The sequence below is a fragment of the Centruroides vittatus genome, unplaced genomic scaffold (genome assembly GCF_030686945.1).
Source record: "Centruroides vittatus isolate TY-2023 unplaced genomic scaffold, ASM3068694v2 contig_885, whole genome shotgun sequence".
Lineage (NCBI taxonomy): Eukaryota > Metazoa > Arthropoda > Arachnida > Scorpiones > Buthidae > Centruroides > Centruroides vittatus.
Window position 1 is genome coordinate 960690 of NW_027122577.1, and position 27777 is coordinate 988466.

At 32.7% G+C, this 27777-nt stretch overlaps 2 protein-coding genes across 4 annotated transcripts in view; both read left to right on the forward strand.

Moving 5' to 3' along the window:
- LOC136983773 (histone H3.3A) overlaps positions 1–27777 on the forward strand; it is a 235384-nt gene that overhangs the window by 73333 nt on the left and 134274 nt on the right. The gene's annotated exons all lie outside the window — the stretch shown is intronic.
- The window catches only part of LOC136983752 (glutathione hydrolase-like YwrD proenzyme), a 38252-nt gene that overhangs the window by 5065 nt on the left and 5410 nt on the right, over positions 1–27777 (forward strand). For all 3 annotated transcript variants that reach the window (XM_067280594.1, XM_067280592.1, XM_067280593.1), the window contains 3 exons: positions 2467–2667; positions 13283–13532; positions 17476–17647. In XM_067280594.1, the coding sequence (XP_067136695.1) occupies positions 2467–2667; positions 13283–13532; positions 17476–17647 (623 nt within the window). The remainder of the gene's footprint in view (positions 1–2466; positions 2668–13282; positions 13533–17475; positions 17648–27777) is intronic.

Sequence of the window (27777 nt, forward strand, 5' to 3'; positions counted from 1 at the left end):
TCATTATCAAAGGAAGGACACAGTTTCCTCCATGCTGCTTTGAGACATTTAATTGTTACTTCTTGCCAAGCCTTTACAATTAGTGTAATTGCAATGATAATGTTGAATTCTTCCTTCCAAAATTTTCTTAGGGTCATATTGGAAGCTTCACACATTTCAAAGCACCTGATAAAAAGTGCTCTTGTGTAAAGTTTTTTGAAATTTGCAATTATTAGCTGATCCATAGGCTGGATCATAAAGTTGTATTGGGAGATAGAAAAATTACCTTGATAAACTCAAATTGCTCTGGGAGCTCTTCTTGTATGCTTGTTACATGACCAGGTGCATTATCCAAGGATAAAATGGATTTTAGAGGCAGATTGTTGTGGTCAGGATAGGCTTTGACAGTTGGTTCAACACTTTGTGAATCCAGTCTCTAAATTCTATTCTTGTGAGCCAGGCTTTACTGTTGAACTTCCACAAAACACCAAAATTGGATTTAGAGAAATTGAACTTCTTGCATGCTCAGGGATTCTCTGAGTGGTAGACCAACATTGGTTTTACCTTGCAGTCTCCACCTGCATTTTCTGCTAAAAGCAATTTTAACCTATTGTTCACTGGTTTATGCCCAAGAAGTGTTTTTTCTTCTTTTGTGACAAATGTCCTGTTTGGCATTTTCTTCCAAAATAAACCAGTCTCATTGCAATTGAAGACTTTCGAGGTAGGTATTCTCTTCTATAATTCTTGTAAAGTCATTGACAAATTTATCTGTTGCTGCCTCTCTGTCTGACCACACTATGAATTCCTGTTCTCTTTTTAAAGTTGTTAAATCAACCTCTGCTACCATTGAAATTATCATCATTTTCCTCAGAACTTGATCCTGGAGTCTATTTTCAAATCTTATAAATCTGTCTAGCTTTCTGATAGATAGCATTTTGAGATGTAGTATAATCCACCACTTCTTTTTTTTTTTGATTAGTAATAGATTTTCCATTTCCTGAAGAAGCCCTCTGACATTAACCTTGAAGTTTGCTTTAGCAATCTCAGCTACTATAAGTTCTTTTTTCTTATCTAAAATGGTTGATATTATAGAATGACTGGTTTCATATGTTTGAGCAAACTGCATAACTTTCACACCTTCATGATGCTTTGCTATGATTTCTTTTTTCTGTTTAATAGGGGAAATTTTTCTGGTTTTTTCCTCTCACTAATCTTCTGGTTTTTTCCATTTTGTCAGTGTAAAAAATTCATTCTATTAAATAAATATACACAAAATATTATTACAAATTTGTACAACACTAATACAAGGAGTTCAAAGAACATATTAGATACAGCACTTAATGTTACACACATTGATTAGCAGCTTATAGATACAATGATTATTATACAGATGAGATTTATTTCATGCAGGAAATGTTATATGGGAGAGAAATCACACTTAACCAACATTAAAAAACATGTATTTATTAAAATTGCAAGTACTTTCGAAGACATACAGTATTATGTGTGTATACAGACGAGATTTAATTTTGCTGGTTGATGGCGGACAAACAGTGACATGAGCCCGCATTATTTTGAATTAGGGTTATATGTATGATTGATTGTCTGTTTGAATAAACATACAAAAGAATAAATGCTTAAATACTCATTTTTATCATAAACTGCATTTATATTCACATAAAATAAAGCACAGTACACTACAAGGAAAGATACAATTATCAAAAAATGTAAACAGCTGGTTCTGATGGTCAAACATATCTGAGCTTCACTGATATGCCACATGGCTGTTCTCTGTTCAACAGTGTCCTCAATGCATGGCTGAGTGCAAGATCAGATAAAAGTTTGCTGTCATGCAGGACAAAAAATATCTCTGTGTCAACTAATGAACGGAAACACATTAACCAAATTAGGCACATAATCAAGCATCATTAACCAAAGCCTGCATCATTACCCAAGACATTTCTTTCTTACAGCCACTCATTGTTAACCAAGTTCATCATTATCTAAAGCTGTCATATTAGCAAGCACCATTGTATTAGCAAAGTGTTCAAAAGCAAAGCATTCTAACATAAGCTATACCTTTACTAATTATTTTTTTATTAGAAAAAATGATACTGTTTTATATTTTTTTCGTATATATAGACATTAAAATTTATTATGCAGTTGAAATCAGAAGTTTCCATAGATAACAAATTTTTAACGTATTTTGCTATAAAAAATTATTGGAAAAATGATTTTCTATACTTGTTAATTTCAATAGTAATTACTCTTAATATTAAATATTTAATATTTTAAAGAATTTGAAAATATTAATTGATACATTTTACAATTTATTTGAAAAAATAAAAGTTAATTGTATAATATGCATTATGTTAAAATAGTGCATATATTATAATAGGTAAATATTTTTCATTAATTATATTTGAATGATTTTGTATAAAATATTTTATTTTATAACAAGAATAATTTTGAATAAATTTATTGTAGATATCACTTAAAGAAATTTTATCGCCTGCTATTAAACTTGCTGAAGAAGGGTTTCCTGTCACCCCAGTAATTGGTCGAGATTGGTATGATTACACACCTTATCTGAAACAGACTAGGTTTGGAAATGATTTATTATTGAATGGTAGGGCCCCAAAAATTGGAGAAATTATAAAACTTCCATTGATTGCTCAGACATTAAAGGTAATTTGATTTATTATTATTTAAATAAAAATTCCTTTTGAAAACTTTTTCATTAATCAGGCTTTTTACATTTTAAGATAACTTTTCAGTTTTTGTGCAAATGACTAAATACTAGGGTTTCTGTAACGGAATCCTGGTAATCCCAGCTGTTTTTTAATGTGGGAAATTCTCATTGAGAAAGCTTGCAAATTTCTTAAAAGGTCACTTTTTTCTTATTTTGTATTAAGGTTGAGGAAATTTTGCAAATAGAAAGTATAATTAACACATAAACTTCAAAATACATTTGTGTTTATTAATTTTAAACCTACTTATTAGTTTTTTAAATTTTTGCTCGTTATGGCATGTCACAAATAGTCAATAATCAGTATTTAGCCTATTTGTGGCAAGACTCTGAAAATTTTTTACTTGTCAGAACCTGTAATATCTTGAATAATTGCACCAATGCTGTCTTAATTTTTAACCACATCCAGTAGCTTCAATAACTGCATTATGCCAAGTTGTGCAAATTGGGCAAGGATACAAATGAGTATGAAGTATGCATTTATGAAGTTTTTCTTCATAAATCTGATCATTATGTAAAGTACTATTTTAATTTACAACGATTATCGACTCTACCGTGTCGGAAACAACCGTTAACCTACCGGGTACTTTACTCAGATTCGCGTTAGCGTGCCAGGCCTGGACTTTAAGCGTGCACCGAATTAAATAAAGACAATATTTGTCAATAGAAAAAAATCAAAGATTTAATTAATCGTTTAGCAATAACTATGTACAATATTAAGTAAAAATCAAACAATAATTTATTCAAAGAAATTCAACAAAGTCAACCCGACAATTCTCAATTCAAATCTATGTCTAACTTAACTCTATCCCCTTGGGAATCCGACAAAACCAAAAAGTTTAACTTAAAACAATAATTCTTATAAACTAGAAATCCTAATCGTCACCTCAATATACTCGGAACCTATTTCCTTAAACTCTCAAGACTTTCTCAGACTGTCGATCCAAACTTCGAATCACTTCAAAATCACCTTGGAACTTATTCGAGATCCTATCGGACACCTCTCTATTACTGCTGCGAAGCTCACCAAGCTCGTTGCTATCAGAATTCACCTCACCGTCTTCACTTGAGATTCGGGATTTATAGTGTGAGGTGACGTCACAATTCTTAATGCGGTCACTCCCCTCATTTACATACTTAAATGCTAACAATAACGTTTTTCATCGTCTGGCAGCCCTTTTTCCGACAGTTTACTCACTAACCTTTTACATTATTAGTTTTTACAATTCTTTCCGGGACGTTTTTATTACTTAAGGTTTAGCGAGTTTATTTCGTGCTTGTGGGTTCTCCCCCCCCTCTTCTCGGTGCGGACCTATTTTCTGCCGCTCGGGGAGCGCAAATGTGCGTGAGTCATATGGCGCTTTTCTTTCGTCGGTGAGTTGGGTTTTATTTCTTCTCTTTTTAAATACTTAAGGTGAATGGTGAGGAAACCTTCGTCCTAACAAAACATAAGCCCCAAACAAAAATAGAATAATAGGCAAAATAAAAGTAAAATAAAAATAACGCTCGGACTTTGGTTCCTTACACCCCTTCCCCTTTAGAGTAAAGAGAAAGTTATTTCTCTTTTTACTTACTGCCAAAATCCTCCAACTCCTTTTTCTTTTAAGTAGTGCGCCTTATTTACAATTGCTGCCAGGTTACAAAGGAATCCGTCCCTTACAATGATTTATCATAAGCGAGAGTGACTCGTTGCTTAGTAACTTTATTCTAACGTAATGATACAATAGAGGGGAAACTGTTGACATGTGCTCATTTCGTGTTCCAAGGTTTGTTGCCATTTTCACGCTCTAATTTGGCGTGAGCAGGGTGAAACGTTAACCCAAAATTTTGTTCTAACGATTATTATCATCTTTCTTACGCTACGGACTGATTGTCGGGTTATAATTTAGCATTGTTAATGGTTTTAGTATGTAGTTACTCCAGTCCGTCATCGTGAGAAAAAAAAATTTTTTTTTTTGTTTGTTTGTTTTTTTTTTTTTTTTCCTCCCGTAGCCAAAATCCTTTCCCTTCTAGGGACCCTTGGATTACAATTTAATTTGGTCAAGGACCATCTGTAAAGAAAAATATATACCTCTGGTTTCCTTCTCTATCTTTGGGCTCTCGGCTTCCTGGTGAGACCGGCGAGTTGTCTGTAATCCACTCGTTGCATCGGTCGTAATCGTCGCTGGATGACTCCAGACGGTCTAGCTCTGGCGATGGACGGCGCTCGGGTTCCGTGATCCATCGACGATCCCGTAACGGAGTGTGATCCTCTAACGTTGCCCCTATTGGTTGCGAGTAGGGGTGTAGTAGTTTTCCTCTTTGGAAAAAGGGTGTATCGCTTCAGATTAGCGATGTGTTGACTTCCGTGGCTGGCCCCAGTGTGGGGATCTTTTATCTCGTAAACAGTTGCGAGTATTGCAATAATACATTTTTCAAAGTTACTAACCTTTCACCACTTAAAGTGGTTTGGAGTTCGTCCCACTTAGGTGAAATTCTCTCTTTGGGATGACTTACGTCCAAAGAAATTTGACAATTCTTAAAGTCCATTGTTATTCTATGATTCTTGGCGAAATCACGCCCTAGTAAGCATGGCATTATAAGTCCTTTTACTACTACGCACGCCTGTCGAAGGGTAACACTTCCAATCTGGATTTTTGCCAGGAATTTTCCAATGGAGGTTCCTTTTCCTCCTTCAATGGCTAACTTAAAATTCGGCCCTGCTTGTAACCGAATATTTCTATTCTGCAAAGAAATTCTCCTCCACACTAACTCATTGATTAAAGTAAAGTCAGAACCCGTATCAATCCGGGCTGAGGTTAGTACTCCATTAATAAAAATATTTACCTCAGGCAACTTGGAGGCTTCACTCACGATTAGTCCTACGGTGGAGGTATTTGGATCTATATCGGAGACAGGATCCTCCCCTCGCCGTCTCCGGTTTAGTTTAAAGGTTTTCTTTTTCCATTACCTCTCCAGGTTACTTTTCTTTCGGGACTATTTGGCGTCTTGACATTTGTGTGATCATTTTGTCCTTTCCCTTTTGGACAATTCCTCGAAAAATGTCCCACCTCACCACATGAATAACAGGTCATGGGTGACTTTGCCGGTGCAAAATTTTTCGGTTCTAGTTGCTTACTTACTTTTCGACAGTCCTTAATCTGCTTTGCACTGTCAGGAGAACCTTGGTCGTTTCGTCTAAATTCGTACTCTTTCGCAGTACGTACTAACTCGTTTAATGAATAAGAACGGCGATTTTCCAGATACTCACGTAACGGAAGAGGCATCTGGGCAACTACACATTGTATAATTTCCTCATCCCGAGCTAAAGGTCTCCACGTGCGGTATAGCTGAACTGTGGTCCATATAAACTGCTCGACTCCATTGGTTCCTGTGTATTGTCGGCTAAATAGTTCTTTAGCGACAGCTACTTCGTCAGCTAAAGGAGCGTAAAGATCCAGAAAAGATCGCTTAAACAACGGCCAACTGTTGCCGATTCGGTGGCGTCCTTCATTCTTCCACCACATTGCTGGGCTACCGCGAAGACAACTAGCGGCAGTATCAACCCATCTAGTGTTCGGTATTTGGTTTACCAGGAAATGCTGTTCGAGGTCCTGCAAGAAATCATTAGCAGTTAATGCTGACCTACCGTTAAATTGGATGGCTGGCGGCGGCGGTGCAGTCTGAAGCCAGACCATCGATGCATTAGATGTAGGCACTTCCTGTCTCGGAGTAGAAGTTTCGGGCCGTACAGCACTTGTAACGTTCGGTGTTGTTGGCTCTACAATTCCAGACGTGACACATGAAGTTAGATGAGTCACGGCGTTTGACAAGGATGACACTTGTTGCAACAGTACTGACAATTGTTGTTGCAACTGGTTATATTCGGCTCGGGTGACTGGTGCACTATCTTCCATTTTTTTTTCTGAGATTACGAGGTGTTATTCCTCTAAGCTAAAGTCAATATCAACAAAGAAAGCAACAAAGTCTAATATTAACCTTTAGAGTCCCTGTTCGGGCGCCAGTTGTAAAGTACTATTTTAATTTACAACGATTATCGACTCTACCGTGTCGGAAACAACCGTTAACCTACCGGGTACTTTACTCGGATTCGCGTTAGCGTGCCAGGCCTGGACTTTAAGCGTGCACCGAATTAAATAAAGACAATATTTGTCAATAGAAAAAAATCAAAGATTTAATTAATCGTTTAGCAATAACTATGTACAATATTAAGTAAAAATCAAACAATAATTTATTCAAAGAAATTCAACAAAGTCAACCCGACAATTCTCAATTCAAATCTATGTCTAACTTAACTCTATCCCCTTGGGAATCCGACAAAACCAAAAAGTTTAACTTAAAACAATAATTCTTATAAACTAGAAATCCTAATCGTCACCTCAATATACTCGGAACCTATTTCCTTAAACTCTCAAGACTTTCTCAGACTGTCGATCCAAACTTCGAATCACTTCAAAATCACCTTGGAACTTATTCGAGATCCTATCGGACACCTCTCTATTACTGCTGCGAAGCTCACCAAGCTCGTTGCTATCAGAATTCACCTCACCGTCTTCACTTGAGATTCGGGATTTATAGTGTGAGGTGACGTCACAATTCTTAATGCGGTCACTCCCCTCATTTACATACTTAAATGCTAACAATAACGTTTTTCATCGTCTGGCAGCCCTTTTTCCGACAGTTTACTCACTAACCTTTTACATTATTAGTTTTTACAATTCTTTCCGGGACGTTTTTATTACTTAAGGTTTAGCGAGTTTATTTCGTGCTTGTGGGTTCTCCCCCCCCTCTTCTCGGTGCGGACCTATTTTCTGCCGCTCGGGGAGCGCAAATGTGCGTGAGTCATATGGCGCTTTTCTTTCGTCGGTGAGTTGGGTTTTATTTCTTCTCTTTTTAAATACTTAAGGTGAATGGTGAGGAAACCTTCGTCCTAACAAAACATAAGCCCCAAACAAAAATAGAATAATAGGCAAAATAAAAGTAAAATAAAAATAACGCTCGGACTTTGGTTCCTTACAATTAAAGCCAAACAAACTGCCGAATTAGCGGACTGTAAGCTTGATACTATTAAAGCAGCCGAGGTAGATGGCGAAAGAAGTATTGTAATGCGTGTCAAAAACAAACTAGATATTTTCGAGACTACAAGTGAAAAAACACACAACAGCTGTCTTCTCTTAAATGCATTAAAGACAATTCCACCCACATCGATTGAATCGAAAAGTGCATTCTTGGTAGCAGGACTTTTCTTTAGTAAAATAAGAATCAAATTGAGTGATCGGAGTATTGACCATCTTTGCTTTTTAAAACTTTATTATAAAAATTTACAATAATATTTTGTATTATGTTTTATTAAAAAAACAAAAATACCTTCTAAGTTAAAAGTTTAATCTAAGTTTATTATTTTCTTTCAATTTTCAACTCAATTCAAAGGCATTTTTTGTTGTAAGCAGTTTCCAACAAACTTTAGTAAATTTTTTCTATTTGTGTGCCTTTCGATAACATTAACCGAAGAATTATATAAAGAAACTTATACTACTTGTAATATTTTTTAATGCATAAACCAAAATTCACAAAAGCATTACAAGGAAATGCATGTAAATACATATTTTACACAGCATTATTATTATTATTATTTTGGAAGTTGCAGGACATATTAAATTACTTTAAAAAAATGAAAAATAATTATATAATTCAATTTCAAGATTTATTTTATATCTTAAAAATAATTAATTATATTCTGGGATCCTGGGAAACAGATCACTTTTTCTTGAAATCTTGGGACAAGCAAAGAACCAGGCAATGAGAAACCCTACTAAATACCATATTTCCTTGATTAAACCCCAGGAGGTTTATTTTTAAAATGTAGGTTATGTTGCACAGTAATAAACCCTGAGATTTTTGAGTTCAAGGTTTATTACCTTGTAATGGGAAATGAGTGGGCAAAAATTGAAAGAAATACCTTGATTACATATATAATTTTGGAACTATGAAAACTGTTTATTGACTGTATTTATAGGTTACAGCTATAATATTTGAAATAACTACTATTTTCATAGTTAACCTGATTAAGTGTCTTCTAATTCAGTTGTTAAATTATTGTCAGAATCAGGATCTTGACTATCACTAAGATCCCGATTCTGATTCATCATCTCCAGTGCAAATTTTCCTAATTACCCTTCATTTGATAAGCTCTCAACTTATGAACTGATTGTGACTTTCCTATGCTCAATATCTGAAAATAATTTATAGTTTTATTTTCAAAAATGTTCCTATGAACCTTGGAATAGTAATGTTTGACTTTAGACAATCTGAAGAGGTAGAATTTTAGCTAAACTACTTTATCTTATAGAGTGCTGTACTTCAGCATGTTCCCATGCTTTTCTACTTGGGTTTATTTGAGACTGGGGTTTAATTTTAACAGCATATTTATTTCCCTGGAGTTTAATCAAGAAAATATAGTAAATAACTAAACAAGTGCAAAAACTTTATTACTTTAGAATTTTAATAAAATGAAAGTGACTAAACTACATTTTGCATAGTTCTAAATAAAGCAGTACTATGCAAAATGTAATAATTGTATATCACAAAGAATGAATAGATTTTTCCTAATAGATTTTGAATAGCTTAATAACTTTCCTAAAGATATATATTTATTTTCAATTAGAATATTTCAAAAAAGGATATCCGTTTTCATGTGTTTTCATGTTTATTTTCTGTTCCTAATCAAACAATGGAATTATATGTATATATATAATGTAAATAGCCCTATATTGGAATATTATGGCCGAAACATTTTAATTAATTGAAGAAGTTTAATATTACTTAATTTAATATTACTACTACATAATCTGATATTACATAAAACATATTCAAAACTCTTAAACTTTAAAATTGTTTATATAGTAATAAATTAAGACTTCAATTAATTAAAAATGCTTTATATTTGGTTTTCGAGACATTATCTTAAGAAGTTGATAATTTTTTGGCCTTTATTCAAAAAATATATATTTACATTTAAAACAGTAATGTAAAACAGTTTTTCCATTAAACAAATTTTCTTTCTTATAATTACATTATTTCTTTATATATATGTTACTCTGAATGACCGATATCCGGTGGATGTCGACATTCTCTGGTGAATGTCAGCATTCACACAGTCGTTTCGTGTATGTATGAAATATTTGCTAAATATCATTATTTCTCACTTACACCGGAAAATGTTGACATTCAGCATGCACTGATGGTGAATGTTGAATAAAAATATTTTTATTACGTTAAGACAAAAATGCAACTTTTTAATATGTCAAAATAGGAGAAAGTGTAAGTAACAGCACATGTAAATAAACTGTTGAACCTAAAACGAACAGTACATTCTAAATCATTAAAGAAAATAATACAATAATAAACTTACACATAAATTATGTGATTAACGTTATACAATCATATTTATTTCAACAATTTAAACTGTTGTGGCAGTTTGAATTGCACAAGAGCCTTTTGCTTTTACAACTGAATTTATTCGTGGAACACTTCTTTTTGCAATGACAGCATGTATAGCCTTGCCATCCACTTTTCGAATTAGCTGCAGCTGCTTCTCTCAGTGATATTTCTTGAGAAGAAATCTCATCTATGGAAAGTAACTTTTCTTTACAAATTACGAACTGATTACGGGTATAAAGCTGCTCGAGGGTACCATTTTTGTTTGCTAATTTATAAAAGTCAGAGACTTTCTTCTATTCCAATAACAACCGCCAACACATTTCGGGCATCTGTACGGCCACGGTCGACATCAGGGACTAGTATTTGTAGGGCATCACCAATTTGAGCAGAAGGAAATTTTCTTTTTGAGGTTAGTAACATTTTCGTTGCTTGCAGTAGAAGATTCTCTTTTTATAGAAATAACTTCGTGTTGTTCAGTCAGGGCTTGATACGAAGACATGGTAGGTTGCAGCTCCTCTTCAATATTTTCCTTCGAAATATGGTATTCGTTATGGCTACTGCTCAAGTTTTCTTCAAAAGTATTAACAATTTCTTCGAGCTGTTCTTCGGTTTCAATATTTGCAATTTGTTCGCCAGGCAAAGATGATGTTGCTGTGCCTCTTTCTGATTTAATGCCAAACATGGCTTCATAAGGACTTTGGCATATTCCTTTGTGATATGTAGTGTTCTTGGCAAATTATACAAAGGGCAAACCGTCTGACCATTTATTTGTATCATTATCATTCATCCATGCAGTCAACATATTCTGTATATCCCGATTGGCCCTGTCAACTGATCCTTGTGTTTGACTATGACGAGGCTTTCCATGAACTATCGTAACATCTTTCCACATAGCAGATAGTTCGGATATGACTTAATTACAGAATTCCCTACCATTATTTGAATGCAATATAGCTGGGGCACCAGCTTCTTGGGTGTCGTTTCGACTTCCACCAAAGCTTATCTGTGCTTGTCGGCGATTGTTTGAAGGTATAATAATATAACCAAGTATTTGGTCTTTCACCGATGTATTTTGTATGTGTCGACATTCTCTAATTTCGGTCATTCACAGAAACATATATATATATATATATATATATATATATATATACAGTAGGTGATTGATTAATGAATATAATCTGTTCCAAGACTGTTTTGCTGTCCGAATTGTTCGTTAATCGATTATCGATTTACCATAGGTTTTTATGGGAATTTGATTAATTTGTTCTGGAGACTCCAAAAAATACAAAATATATACTTTCTTACTACATTTATTTATATGTAATGATAAAAATACATATATAAAAATGTAATGATAAAAATACACAGTCTTGCATTTTTATTAGTCATGTTTTTTCTGTTTGGGGGTTAAAGAATATGTCTAATGTCGATTGCTTTTCTCTCTTCAGGATTTTTCAGAAGTAATTAATAGCCTTGTAATTGTAGAGATTCTTAAGCCTATTAACCTCAACTTGGTTTGGATGCCATTTTAAGACTGTTGTTCTGACATCCTCCCACTTCTTCAAAAGATGTTTAAGAGCAGATATCAGCATTAATCCTCTTTTTCAGAAGAAAAAATATCTTGCTGAGTTTCTTGTTCTTCATTCAAAAGTTCTTGGAGTTCTTCTGTCGTCAGATCAGTTTCAGGTTCCATTATGAAAATCACATATTCACACCTTTCGAAAATAAAAACTGATGCAAAACTTAACGAGTGCCTGCCCACAGTCTTGCGAAAACTATAAAAGAATTGTTTCTGTCAGAAAGATAAAAGACTGGAATTACAAAGGAGAGTTTCAAAGTTTGGAGGAATACTATCCAAATCAGTATATACCAGGTTGAGCGTCGATGTCGACGTCTCTCGTGCTCTGAAAAGTTTCGAATTGTTGCCTGAAAACAAGGGAAGACCAATTGGTATTCATTATTTTATGTCACTGCTTCTTGTGTTTGTACTGTGAGGTGTTCATTATCAGAACATGTGTTTGTTGTCGAACATAAAAATCTTACGCGAAAGTGTTCGTTATCCAATTTGTTCGTTAACCAATCATTCACCCACTGTATATATATATTTTTTTTACTTTTTGTTACACTAAGTGTTGTTTTGAACTAATCCATTTGTGTTACTTCTGCCCATTTCTGAAGTCCAGGCCTGGCAAATGGTTGATCTTCATCTTTCATTGTTTTATATAATGCTGTTTCATTAGGCTAGTTACAGGCTGATAAACACTGTGTTACAATAGAAGTGCAGTATCCAAAGAAGTAAAATCTAGAGACCTACAAAAATCATATATAGAATTTTTGCACAAAAAAAAGAAAGTTCTTTCAAGATAGAATTATGAAGTTACCAAATAGATGGAAGAAATCATTAAAAAAGAATGGTGCATATATCACAGACTGGAGATAAAAAGTGACATTCTAAAATTTATACTTATTTTTTCTAAAAATTGCTACAAATTTTTTGGACAACCCAATAATTTAATGAAATTTTTATATTACAGCAATAATTTGATTACTTTTTGATTTGAACTGATATTGCTAACTAGATACATAAGTAATAATTTATATTACCTTAAATAAGGTATTTTATTATTATTTTTTCCACAAACTTTTTAACGTTTAAAGTAATTTCTTTTTTGCTTGAATAACATTGGATTATCTTTAATTTCATTATAAATCAATACAACTTAAAAAATTAAAAGTTATGTTCTGTATTTACTGTATTTTCTGGCATATAAGACAACTTTTTAACCCAGGAAAATCTTCTCAAAAGTCGGAGGTCATCTTATACGTTGGGTGTTGTCTTATAGGGCGAGTATATCCCAAAATCTATATTTTAACTGTAAAAGTCGGGGGTCGTCTTATACGCTGGAAAATACAGTAAGTTGCATCTCAAATATCATTTTATGATAATTTATTTTGGTGAATTAAAAATTAAGATTAAAAAATTTATCTTATAAACTATTAAATAAATTTAAAATATTATAAAATAGGAAGTTTAAATAAATAGTTTTGTAGTTATAATTTATTAAATAATTTTAAAATTTTTTAAATTTAAAAATGAATTTTACTTACATCTAGCAAATTGCAGCTTATGGAAAAGAAGGCTTTTATTCTGGTTATATAGCTAAAAAGATAGCCGAGGAAGTACAGATTGCTGGTGGATGTATGACTGTTGAAGATTTAGAAGATCATTTAAAAATTCCATGCTGTATAGTAGAACCAATTAGTACTGATTTTCACGGAGTCAGATTATGGGAGATCCCACCTGTTGGACAAGGATTAATTGCTCTTTTGAGTCTAAATATCTTGGAAGGATTTGATTTAAAAGGTAAACTTAAATAATTATTTCAAAAAATGTTAATTAATATTCTTAATTTTATGTAATTGTTTGTCTGTATTTATGTATTCTTTGCATGTATTATACAGGCTGATTCAAAAAGGACTTTACAATTTTGAAAGCATACAGAATTTTAATCAGAAAACTTTACAGAATTGATTGATTGAGGAAAATTTATAGCAAAACATATCAAGCTTGTTTCAAATAGTGCAGAAATGTTGTATTGAATTGAGGAAGATAAGACATTTCTGGACAGCATCATTTACAATGAGGAGTTGACATTTCATCTCACTGATAAAGTGAACATTTACAACTTTAAAAGTCCACAAGTGAGTGTGGAATGTGTTTGTGACAGTCCACAAGCGAGTGTGGAATTTGTTTATGACAGTCCAAAAGCAAATGTGTTTTGTACTCTTAGGAAAGATAGTGTAGATCCTTCTTTTCCATAGAGAAACCATCAATGATATTGTGTATTTGGATATGCCGAAAAATTTTCTCATTTCACAGTTAAACCATAATGACAGAACAATACATGCAACTTTCAGCAAGACAATGTATCACCCACTACTGTACAAATGTCTGGGATTTTCTCAGTAAATATTTCTCAGGTCAGTGGATTGGTGATAGCATGGCCATCTCATTCTTCAGACTTTATGTCTCTTGAGTTTTTCTTCTGGGTTTTATTAAAGATTTAGTTTTTATTTTACTCTTGCCTGTGATGAACTCAAAACTTGAACACTGTTGCAGTTACTGAAATTACAATAGAAATGCTGCCTTAAGTTTAATAAAAATTGAATTCATATGAGATGTTGGCCATAGCACCATTATCACTCAAGTCAAAATGACTATTTGAGGTAAAACTTGATGTGTTTTGCTATTAATTGATACTGTACCTTAACTGTGTGAGGCCAAGACCTTACCCTTTGATGAGAGATGGGCTGTCGAACCAGAGTCGATAAATCAGTGACTTATTTTCATAAACAGAACCGGGGCTGTGGAGAAACAGGGTGTGATGCAATTTAATTGTCACATTCCCAGTCGTAGATTGATAGAGAGTAGTAGGGCGACAGCTAGGGAAAATTTGCTGATCACCTTATACAGAGTTTAAAGCAGAAAATACAAACGTTCCCTTGAAGGGAGGCAACGGCTAAGATCATATGAACCCAGCTGCATCTTCTCCGAGACAGGAGAAAACACATTGCCGGTAATTTACAGGACAATTGCTTGGGAACGAGTGTGACCCTACCCTGGGGAGAGTGGTCTGGACGGGGGTGTTCGACAACCCCATGACCTCAATTGTGTCCCTAGCAACAGGTTGGGGACCAATAAAGTTATGGGAGGCCACTGCTTCAGACCAACCAAAAATTGGGATTTTGGGCCAAAATGGTATAAAAGCCCAAAATTCCAGGACATGGGGAGGTGGAGATCGAGAACGCCAGTCCTCAAGACCCAGACCTGGATTATCCAAAGGACCCAAATCTCCAAAAACAAGGACAGAAAGAACTAGGGATTCAATTTCCAACGACTTGTCCATCCTTCCAACCTCCAAGTCTACCAACAACCATCGAAAATGAGTTTTCTCTTTTTTGTGTGACAACCTATATCATCGGAACAAACTCTCTGGTGTGCTCCTCTTCTTTGTGTGATGCCTTTTGACAAGACAGCACTGTACTTCATTGTAAGCATGTTTTGTCTTATTAAACAATTAATTTTGTCACTCCAATATGCATGTGAGTATCTGGATCCAGTACTGCTATCCCCATAAGTTGAAAGCACTGACAAGTAGTGAGAAAAGTGAGTATTTCTTCTGTCTTCCACCAAGACAGACCATAGTTGGGTAGGGCCACTGGGGCCAGCATATAAGTCTTCTCATTAAACTTCTAATTAAAATGCTTTCAAAGTTTTAAAGATTTTTTTTGAATTATCCTTCATTTCATATTCTTATTTTCAATATTTATTTTTCTTTGTTTATGATTATTTTCAAAGCCAAATGACCACCGTAATAAATTGGGCTATTTTTTTGCTACTATTAATAATTAAATTATAAGTAATTTGGTACTAGAGGTAGGCATTAGGTACCATGTCTTATTGAATTTAATAATTAAAATTAAATTAATATTTATTAAATAAATATCATTTTAATTTATATTATAACATTAAATAATTAAATTTAGAATATTCTGGAAGAAAAGAATCAGCCGGAGCAGGACTCTCACTTGCAACTTCCACTTACTGTGTGGATGCGTTGCCAGTTACACTACCAGGACCTTTGTGTGACTCTTTACTTCCAGACATATTTAATTTTAAATATAACCAATCATGGTTACTCATGGTGCTGACTGGGGATGATTCCTATGTCCATGACCCAGTGGCGTAGCGTGGGTGTCAGCCGCCCGGGCGGAGGAAAATTTTGCTGCCCCCTTATTTAGGTATCTCAATTTAAATGACTAAAATATACAGTAATTCTAAAGAACTTTTCGGCAAGAACAGTCATCATTATTGTGTATTATTATTATTTATTGTGAAATTTGGTGTGCTCCTCTTCTTTGTACAAGGTGTGTTGTATTATTATTATTTATTGTGAAATTTTGCCGCCCCCTAAAAGTGCCGCCCAGGGCGGGCTTCCCCTGCCGCCCCACTACGCTACGCCACTGCCATGACCTATAATCACCCACTATGGCACTCAGCCAGCTAACACTTTGCCCCAGCATGGTGTATATATACATGTATAAACATCTCTAAGCCTGATGTTGTTAATCAAAGTTTATTTATGGCAGTTGTTGGCTTTGTTTAATAACATCAGGCTTAGTAATAAATTGTTAATTACCAACCAAAACGCTACACTCAACAGAGATTTAATTAATACACAATCCTCACCAATCACCTTAATTTGCTGAGATTGTTTATTTTGATACAAACTAGCATTTTCAACCTATTCAATAGGCCATACTCAAGTTTTCATAACTGTTGTTCCAAAAGTTATTCTGAATTATTTGGAATGAGAGTACATTTATGAATCTAAATCCATATACTCGTGTTCATAATTTAAGGAATTCATGAGTACACATATTTGTCACTGCTGTAAAGGAACAAAACACAAGTAGAAATGCTTTGTGACAACTTCTGAAGGCAGTGCTGTAGGCGTATGCAAATTTACTCTTATGCCAATTGATATAAAAGCATTTTCCATCACTTTGGGCAATTGGTGTTGTAAGAGGTCATTTTTGCATTGCATGTGCAAATGTTATCACCTTGTAACCATAAAAGACTATTTGTAGGCAGTAATTATAGTTTAAAGAAGACATATTGATGACATTATGTGTGGTAAGATTATCAAGAGATTAGAGGCTGGCCAAACTCAGAGACAAGTGTCACAGGAACCGAATGGGTTATCTGTAAGCTTTGGCAAAGGTTCCAACCCGGCCAAGATGTTCGAAGGCAATGTAGTGAAGATTGCCATATGTCAGAACTGCACATCAGGACCAATATACAGTCATAAATGTCCAATACCACCCTTTAAAGGTATGATTGTTTTTAGTTAAATCTGATGATATTTTGGTGAAATAACTGGCAACATTTATTTTCATTCATCTCATTTTTTGCAATAGAGAAATAAATTCTAGTTGAGTTAAAAAACAAAATTCCTTATCTATTCAATCTACATCTATAAGTTATCCAGCTAAAGTAAAACCCTAAATTATTTGCTCATTTTATTCATTTGCATTTATTTATTGCATTTTATCATTTTGGTTTTTTATTTTTCATAATGGTTACCACAGAGATGTGACTAAATACCTATTGTATCCATACATTTGCATTTAATTTATATTGATACAGCAGTGCAATGCTCTTATAAGCCAAAACAAGCTGGCAGATGTAAGAGCGTGCTCTTATTTGTAAGTGTGTAAGTGTATATATTAGTATATATTTTCAGTTATGGGACACAATTCAGCAGACTATCTCCATACTTTGGCAGAGACTTTCAGATTAGCATTTGCAGATGGACGACAATATATTGCAGATCATGAAATTTTAAAATTAGCTCAATCTGTTTTGCTTGACAAAAATTATGCTAGTAAACGGAAATCTCTCATCAAAGCTAATAGGTAACCTTCTTTAATCTCTATTATTTATTTACATTAAGAGTACAGGTATCCCTCATACAACACTGTTTCGTCCTAACACAGTTTGAAAATTGCGGATGTTCCCCATACAACACAACTTCCGATTTTGCTCTAACACTGTTTGGGAAATGCTCCATACAAAATTTCACAAAATATAAGTATAAACTCTGTTATTTTATTTTATTTTTCTTTATTCAAGCAAGCATGTATGTTGTCTCAAATTTGCCCATGGAGTTTATAATATTGAAATTTTCAATTTGTTTTGTGCCACTGTGCCTTTTGTCACATTTACTTTAATGAAAACTGATAGTACAATTTTTTCTTCCTTGCTTTCTTCTATCAATCAGGTGTCGTCGTTATTGCTTTCAAATTTTAGCCTTTAAGACCCACTGTGTTATGTTTTTATAGATTAATCTTCGTATTTAGTAAAGTTTATTTAAACATTTTTAGATAAGTGCTATTAAACTTTTTTTTAACTGTAGTTAAGCAATCATTCATAAAATGACAAACAAAATATGGCAGTATCTAGGTACTTCGTACCTAGATATTGCCTAGATTCAGTGTTCAAGCGCAAATTCTGGAAAAAAAGTCACTGGGTACTTGACTGAACGAATGCAACCTGCTAGAACAAATTTTCGATTAATAACATATTTTTATTTTTTTATGATAAAAATTTAAAAAAATGAAGACCTTACTGATATTTCTGATCAAGTTCTACAAGCAAGCTCAGATGATAATACTTTGTAAAAAGAAAATACCCTCATTTAACTAAAATTAATATTAATGCATAACACAATACTTTTAATTGTGATTGTTAATTAATTATTGATTGCTTTAATTAACATATTTCTCTTAGTAACAAAAAAGAATAGTATACTTTTGCTAACTTCTAGAATGTAACCCTATGTTTTGCATTAGTCTTTTGTTTTGCAGGCCTCGGAGTCGTTTACTTTTCTCACTTGTACTCACTTTTTTGAAGTATCCTCACTTTTCTCACTTTTCTGGTCATTTTCACATGCTTAATTAAGATGTGGGACAAACCAAAAATAATTTTAAAGCCAAACGAATTGCCAAATTATCGGACTATCGGAATAGAATTTTTTAGAAGAAAATACGCGGCCCTGAGCAGACTCAAAATTGCAACTGCTCGCTCACTGTCGTTAGGTTATAGGAAACAAAAATTTATTTAACGTATTTAAAAAAATCTTTTATGCACTTAAAAAATCCCTCTCATTACAAATTCAGAAGCCAGTGTTGAGTAAAGTTATGTACTCATGCCATATTTTCATTATTCGCCAAAATCTACCTTATTCGAATTGCATTTCCTTCTACAGAGTTTAAAAATAAGTATTCTAAGCATCCCTGCGGTTTTGGCTGTTTTCTAAGAAAATTACTAAAGTCCTTTTGCAGGGGAAAACACATTACGCAGAGGGATTAATCTCTCAAGCTGACAACACTGCTGCCGCTTTTAAATTCAAAATACAGTCAAACCTGTTTTTATGCGCTCTTTTTATGTGCGATTTTTATTTGTGCGATTTTTTTAATGCGAATTTTTAATTTGTGCGGTTTTTTTGTGCGGTATAGTTGGCGACTAGTCTCGTGCGATTCGTCATGTCTTACGTTGACTTATTATAGCTAAATAAACTTATTATAGCATAAATGCACTTATTATAGTAATATTATTGCATGAATATGCGAAAAATGAAATAATTTACTTTTTAAGTCAACAAAACACCACCTGGACAAAAATATGTAAAACAGACGATAGACCAGACGATGCAGTCAAGTGCTGACATCTGTTGTCAATAAATTCTATTTCGTACGGTTTTGAGTTATTTTCTACGTGAGACTTTTTTTATGCGGTCCCTGTTGACCGCATAAAAAATATTTTTTAATTGTGTCGCGAAAACTATTATTTACAGCCATTCGTGAAGTTTCGTGAGATTTTTTTTTAATGCGGTCCCTATCCCCCGCATAAAAACAGGTTTGACTGTATATAATTATTAAAATTAACACGAGATAGTAACGTAACCTCCTACCACTAAAAAAGATTTCGTTTCTGACCATTTAGTTATCCTGGTTATAGCCCAATAATTTGGCAGATTATTTGGTTTTAATTAACAATCGGGTTATGGAGTTGTCGTTTACAAAAATATTTTTTTACTTGATTTATCTTTAAATAATTTCATAAACTTGAGTTTAATAAAATTACTTTAATGATTTCATAGCATATTGTTAACGTTAAATCACATCTACATCTTCCCATAAATGTATGTTTAAATTGACTACAAGTATAATTATTCCATATAGTAAGTGTTATTTTCATAAAATGTGTGATTACTTTGCTTGTGAAATATCCATTTTTTAATCTTCTCTTATGCCGATTATAATTGTGCATTAATTGAGAGACTAAAAAAGTAAACGAAAATGTAAATTCATATTTACATATAAAATTTACCAAATAAATTAAAATATTCGAAGTGTTGTAAAAAGTACAACACGTAATTGCTTGTGAGAAAGATTTTCACACGCTTCCCAAAGGTTAACAACTTTGCAACGATGTTGGTTTTTAGTCATCTGCAGGAAAAAGTTCCTTTTTATTTACGAAATCATTAATAAAATATTATTTTACTTATATTATTTGGAGTACTGTATATTTCTTTCAGATTTATTATTTTATTTTGAAATCAATATTTACACATCTCGAAGCATTAAAAAATAAACAGTTTCTGATAATGATAAATATCCGAGAATAGCCAAATTAGTGAAATCAGCATCGAAAATCCCGTTCCCATGAAAGAGAGGATCAATTTTATGCCGGGCACTTTCTCCTGATAGAGCATCAGTGTTGGAAAGAATGCTTAATTCACTTTTGATTGTTAAAGAGGGACTGAACATGTATGACCAAAGCCCACATCTTGTACCTATTACAAAGGACGACCGAAGTTAGCTTCCTCGGTGCGTAGAAATTATCAAGAACGATTGGAAAATGAAAAGAAGTTAAAAGAATAAGAGAAACGGAAAAAAAGAGCACAGAAATGTTTTGAAGAACAACAAAAGAAAGCTGTTCGTAACATGAAGATTATGGAACTGCAACTGAGTTTAAACCAGAAAAATGTAGAAGAAAATGAAATACATGCGACAGTCCAAGTTTTGTTAGAAGCAGCAAACAAAAAAACTGGAGAAGGCTATTAACAGCAAGAACATGAATGAAGTACAAGCAGCACGTGTGATGCTTATTAGTGTTAAGTGTTCAAAAGCAAGAGGAAGCGAAAAAGAAGGAAGCTGATAACATGCAGAATAATCTTAATAAAAGAACATCATCTTTCATGACTGATTATTTACAGAAGCCAAAGACTTTTCAAGTATTCATGGTTTACTTGAAATACAGAAGCCACTGGTTATCGGGAGACAGAAAAAAAACGTGATATAACCGAGTAATAAAAATTCTGGGCTTTTACTGAACAGATTATACATGCTATGGAATCGCTATTCTTTCATCAGCAAGTGTTTCTGATATAAAATAAGCTTAGTTTTTCAATCCTGAATTTTATTCGTAGGTTATATCGAATTAATTGACGTTTACGCAAACATCGAAACCATGAACGCCCATTTAGCATTATTGTTTCTTGAACAATGACATTGAAAGACAAATACTGTCGATATAAAAACAAAACATCAATTGCGATTTTATTATACAGTACTATATAAATCGCTTATTAGAAATTCGTGTAGTTTATATTTTTCAATAAAAATTATAAATGCTGTAATTGAAAATTTAAAAAAAATAAATATTGAATATATAATAGAACATCAAAACTTATAAAATTAGAGTAAAAATTCTCTAAAAAGCAAAATAAAGTTACTACTGTATAAAATTTTTAGAAGTTTTCGTTCAGAATTAAAGAGATCGTTTCCTTACACATTATGCGGTGAATTCGAAATTTCACACCTTTATGTGAATTGACACAATACCGTTAATTCACATAAAGGTATGAAATTTCGAATTCACAAACTTTGTAAATGAGGAGACTGTACTTAAAACTAATAAATAAACAACTTTTATATCAAAAGGAAACAAATGACAATCGATCTATCCACCTGTTCTGCATATTTAGCTCTTTCTCGTATTTCGTTGCAAATAGAAATTCAGTGGCAATTGGTAATTTAAAATTAATTGACTCAAATGCTTTTAAAATTTGGGGGACCGAAAAAACGCGATATAACCAGTGGCTACTATATTACAGCATATACAGAAATTTTTAAAATGTGTTTAACCATAACAGAATAAAAAGAAAATAACAATTTTTACCGCTATTTTGCTGAGTTTTCCTTCTGTTTTTTCACTTTGTTTTGTCACTATTGCCCTCACTTTTTATTCACTTTTTTCTGTATTTCAACTCACTTTTCTCACTTTTTCAAAGGGGAAATAGCACTCCTAGGCCTGGTTTTGTATAGCATGGATTCACATAACGTGGCACTTTTTCAGAATGTAACTACGGTGTTATATGAGGGATACCTGTAATTTATTTTTCATAATTTCATATTAAAATATTTCTGACTACTTACATTTAGTTCCGACAGGCCAAATTATCTTAATTTTATATATAGAAGTATTATTTGCCATGTTGGAATTAAGTTTAATCAGAAATATTTTAATATGAAGTTATGACAAGTAAATCACTATTCATAGAAAATAAGAAATTACATAAAGAAGATGAACACCAAAACTAAAAGTCATAAAATTATTTTTAAATTTGCAAGTATAAAAACATTTTGAATAAACATTTTTCTGTATTTCAAGCAAATACACCAACAACTGCCGTAAATGATCGGGCTAAATTTTGGATATATGATTATAGATTAGAAATGAATTTGGCACTGGCACTAGAGTTAGGCGTTAGGCACCATCTCTTATTAAAATTAATAATTATAATATTTAATTAATTAATTTAGATTAAACTGGAAGAAAAGAATCGACCCGAAGCGGGACTCGAACCTGCAACTCCCGCTTACCGTGCGGACGCGTTGCCAGTTACGCCACCCAGACCTTTGGTTCGATCTCCTCTTCCAGCATATATAAATCTAAGAGTTTATGGCAGTTGTTGGTGTATTTGCTTATGATATCAGGTTTCGTTTGATGTGTATATTTTCAATATTTTAAAGTAGATATAGGACTATTAAAAAAAAGCAGCATTTAGAAAACATGTCCAAGGAAGAAGAAAGATGAAACAAAATAATGTTTTTAATAAAATAAAAGCAAATTTACAAAAAAATAAGATTAAAAAACAATTCCTTTAAAATGCTTATGTTCTGCAATATTCATTGTATTTTCAAATAAAAAAAACTTTTTTGAAAGTATAGAACTCATGAAATAATCAAAAGTTATGGCAGTGTTAAACAAATTTTTTTTCTTCTTGTTGAATGAATTACAAATAAATACTTATAAGAATTACTTCTTAAAAGTACTTCTGCACAACAGTTACAACTTTGAACAACAAAAACAGAAACATTCAATGCTGTAGTCAGCTTAACGAGCAAACTGACTGTAGCAAGGAACTGAACTAATGTAGTAATTAATGGCTGATAGCCAACATGAATTAATTAAGAATTGCTATAAATTTATTACTTTCATTAATTATACAAATAAGAAAAAATATAATATTAAGTATAATGTAAAAATGCTTTTAAAAAGCAGAGTTCTATTGTTTAGTATTCATAGAATTGCTCAACATGATTCCTTTTATATCCTCCAACGGGTGGCAAACCTGTGGCACGTAAGGAGAAATCATCTGGCACATAATGTATCATACAATTTCTGTCTTTTTCAATCAACCTTTCGGTTTATCAGCTGATCATCCTTTTTTCAATCAGCTTTTTTACAGTTATTCTAATTAAAGCGTATTCGTTTAATTTCTTTAAATATCGTTATTTGAAGTCTGAAACTTTGACACGCATTAACATCTATAAAGCTAAGTATGCTTATAATATGGCACGTGAACACAAAAAGGTTTGCCATCCCTGTCCTACAAGAATGTCTTACTTCGGAACCAAAGAAAATTTATTTAAAATAGAACTAACAGCTATATATAAAAGAAAAGTAAAGATGAAAAAGAAAATATAATAATGGAAATCATTTTTACACCTAAAATTATATATTTTTACTATAATTGCAATAAATATGCTGATTATAGAATTAACGGACCTACAAGAAGACATTGTGCTTCTTCATGTCCATGTGTATTGAAAAAAACAGAATTAATACAGTGGCATTCTGCTAACCTGAGATCATTGGGAATGATGTAGTGCTGGGTTATCAAATATGCTGCTTTATCTGATGGAGGATGTTTTTCCAGTTTTTTTTGATCCTCTGGACACAATTTTATATATCTTTGTGTGTAAAACTGTGCAGATTCACCTTTTATGATTGTTTAACACACCATTTCAATTTTTTCAGGCTTCAAGGGTTGGCTTGAAATAAGAACACACTATTTTTACTTTATGCTTTGTACACTTTTATTGCATTTAAATACAGACAAACTGTAATTATCAAAGTATATGAACAGTAATTACTGTAGCTGTTTTTGTGATAATTATTGATTCCAAGTGTGGTAACTATTTTTGCTTCTCATATCAAACCTTTGCACTAATGTTTTTGGAAAAATCATGCATGAACTAACTGGTTTTACCTAAAACAGTATTGTGTCATTTTGGCATTTGTCATCTCTAAAAGGAGAACCCATACTCCTTTCCAAGAACTGCATGTTTTGAGTGTTTCTACATGAAACTCTTAACTCCAGACCTACCCAGTGCACCGATAACCCCAATTACAAGCTTAGCACGCCAGCTTTATTGGGTTAGCAGAATTTCACTGAAATTAGATTAAAATAAAAATTATTTCAGCGAAGGCCATGGTACGTTAAAACGAATCTTGTTTGTATATTTCTATTACAGAACATGCATTTACATTCCATGTCGCATCTATATGTTATGCAAGCGCTTCACATATAAGAACATAATTCAATTAACAACTTAACTTCAAAATTATATTTTTGAATTTCATTATAACCAGACTAATTTTGTTAACTTATATAATAAAGTTGGTAGAATCACGTCAGCACTCGGAATGACACTGTAACTTATGTTTGGCACGATACTGATGAAAGGTTGCCAACCCCTGGTCTATTTTATTCTTTCCAATAGGAAAAGGATAAAATGAATTAAAAATTCATCAATTGCAGATAAAAATTCAACTTCAGTTGTAAAATCTTCCACTTAAAATTTTCAAATGTGCTAACACAATCATATTCTTTGATTAATTGACTTTTAGGGCATTCTATATAAGGGGTTCAAAAATACAACTTAAATTACTAGCCACAAGAAAATTTTACTTGTCCATAGTACAGTTTCTTTTATATAAATATGCAAGATTTGTCCTTAACAAGCTTTGTCCATTAGTAGCTGAGTAGATAAAACCATTGAACACTGGCGATTGGTCCTGGGTTCATATCTGACCAACAGGCTAGCCATAAAGAATTTAACAAGTTCCTTCATATGTCTAACACCTAAACGAGGCCAGTTTTCTGTAGAAAGTACTTGTGAAAGGTTATTCTTCTTCTTGACAGATTAGTCTTGTGAAGAGCTGGCTCAATGGATGAGGTGATGAGATGAGTACTCAAGTGGCAAAATGAATGGTCAAAAATGTCAAAGGAGAAAAAATAAATAAATAAAAATAATAAGTTGAATACAGTGAAGTCCAGTAAATGTACTTTAAAGTTGTTTATAAATAATTCATACAAGAGTTCTAATGCTTAGAGATTTTATTTCAAAAATAAACCTATTATATAACAATGTTTAAAACTACTTTCGTTTATCTTTAATATTATTTAACTATTTACAAAAACATTTTAAATTCAAGTATCAATTTAACCAGATATAATTTATAATGATAAACAAAAGTAGAATATAAAAAAAAATAACACAAAAATTGTTCTTTATATATTTTCAGTCTACTTACATGATGCTACTAAGCATTTATATGATATATAAATAAATTTTTTCTAATTTAAACTTGTAGTTGAAGATATTCAAAATATATGTAAATTCTAATTAAATATTTTATTAAAAATTATATCTGAAGACATTTAATATGTACACTCATGCAAATTAGATGACTCAATAAGAAGTCCAGAGAATATGTATATGTTACCGGCAAAACTCGATTTTACGCCAAACTAGTTTTGCCTAGGCCAAACTAGTTTAGAATTATTATTAAAGTATATTAATGGTTAAAATAAAATTAAAAGGCAATCAATTAGATGAACAATATTTATTCAAACATAGTCTACTTAATTATAAAAAAGGGGGTTAATGTTATTACCCTACGTATCGAAGGTGGCGGCTCGTCTCCGATTCCGGCAATCAGAAGACAGAACAGTGGGGACGTGTGTTCTAACCTAACCTAACCTAACCTATTCTTCTCAATGTCAGATGTGGTAGCTGTATATACATAATGTGAACATTCATGCTAACCTATTCTAATAAATTACCATAATTATTAAATAGACTATGTTTGAATAAATATTGTTCATCTAATTGATTGCCTTTTAATTTTATTTTAACCGTTAATATACTTGAATAATAATTCTACACTAGTTTGGCATAAAATCGGGTTTTGCTGGTAACATATATAAATTCTAGAATAGATATACCTATTCTCTGGGCTTCCCATGGAGGTGTCTAATTTGCATAAGTGTATATATTAAATGTCTTCAGATTTAATTTTTATGTTTATTTAAATAGACTTTGATAAATTAATATTTATATATTAAGCAAAATTGACTTGATTTATGTTGACTAGTATCCTCTGCTTTGATAATTTCTCAAAAGAGGATATTTATGAGAAGACATTATGAATGTTTGAATTGCATTGGGAACTTGGGGGAGTCGTGGACGGTGTTGGTGACTTTTTATTCGGGGTTAGAAGTGACGTTCTATTGTAGCTTTGTGGAAAGTAATTGAATATGGTGTATCAGAAAGTTTACGAATACACAAATATTTTAAGATTAAGTTTAATAAGGTGCTTATTGCAAATTGCGGGGATAGAGTCTAACCCTGGCCCTTTGGCTAGATCTCCTCAGGAGATGGATCGTGCAGATATGCAAAGAAAGGGGCGTGGAAGACCCCGGAAAGGTAGTGCGAAAGAATTAGCGAGAGGAAATGAGTTATTGAATCTGATGCATGGTGAACAAGAACAAATTGTAGAAACTCCCTCTATAACTAAAAGTGGGATAGTGAGAGACTCAAACATTCAAGACTACTTTGGATTGGTAGCGGAAGAGGATGAATACGAAACGGAAGAGACTCAATATACTTTAAAAGGAATATACGTTTTGATTCAGGAAAAGTTTACGCAATTAAATTCAGATTTAAGTACGATAAAAGCAGAAGTAACCTCACTAAAGAAAGAGAATAGAGAATTGAGAGAGGAATTGGATAAAGCCTTCCAGAAAGTAACCGATCTCGACCAGATAGTTAAGACTGGTAAACAACTGCAAGGTAAGCTGGAGTTTCAAATCGATTCTTTGAGAAACGAGAAGGTAAAGAACAATATTATAGTCCTGAACTTCCCGTTTAAGACAAACGATCTCACGGATGAGATTAATTATTATATTAAGAATAAACTAGGACTACCTGATTGTTTGCCTGATAGTTTGGTCAGAGTGTCAAGTGGGGACGATAAATCCATTGTGAAAATTACGTTAAGCTCAATCTATGAAAGAAACTCGATTTTGCGAGAATTTTGGAAAAAAAGATCAAAATTAGCAAGTATAGGAAAGGGAAAGTTTCTATTTATAGCAGATCTATGTAAGAGATCCAGGATCAGAAGAAAAAAATTAACCTTAACGATAAGTCAAGAAAAGGCAAAGGGACATAAAATAACGGTCAGAGACGATTATTTCATAAAAGATGGTAATATCTTCACGTACGATTTAAATTTGGAGGAAGTAATTCAGATCAGTTATTTTTTATGAGTCGCCAGACTGCTGATACAGAGAGTCGTGAGCAAGAAAGATTGGAACTAGAGGTTAAAAAGCTGACTAATATTAAGG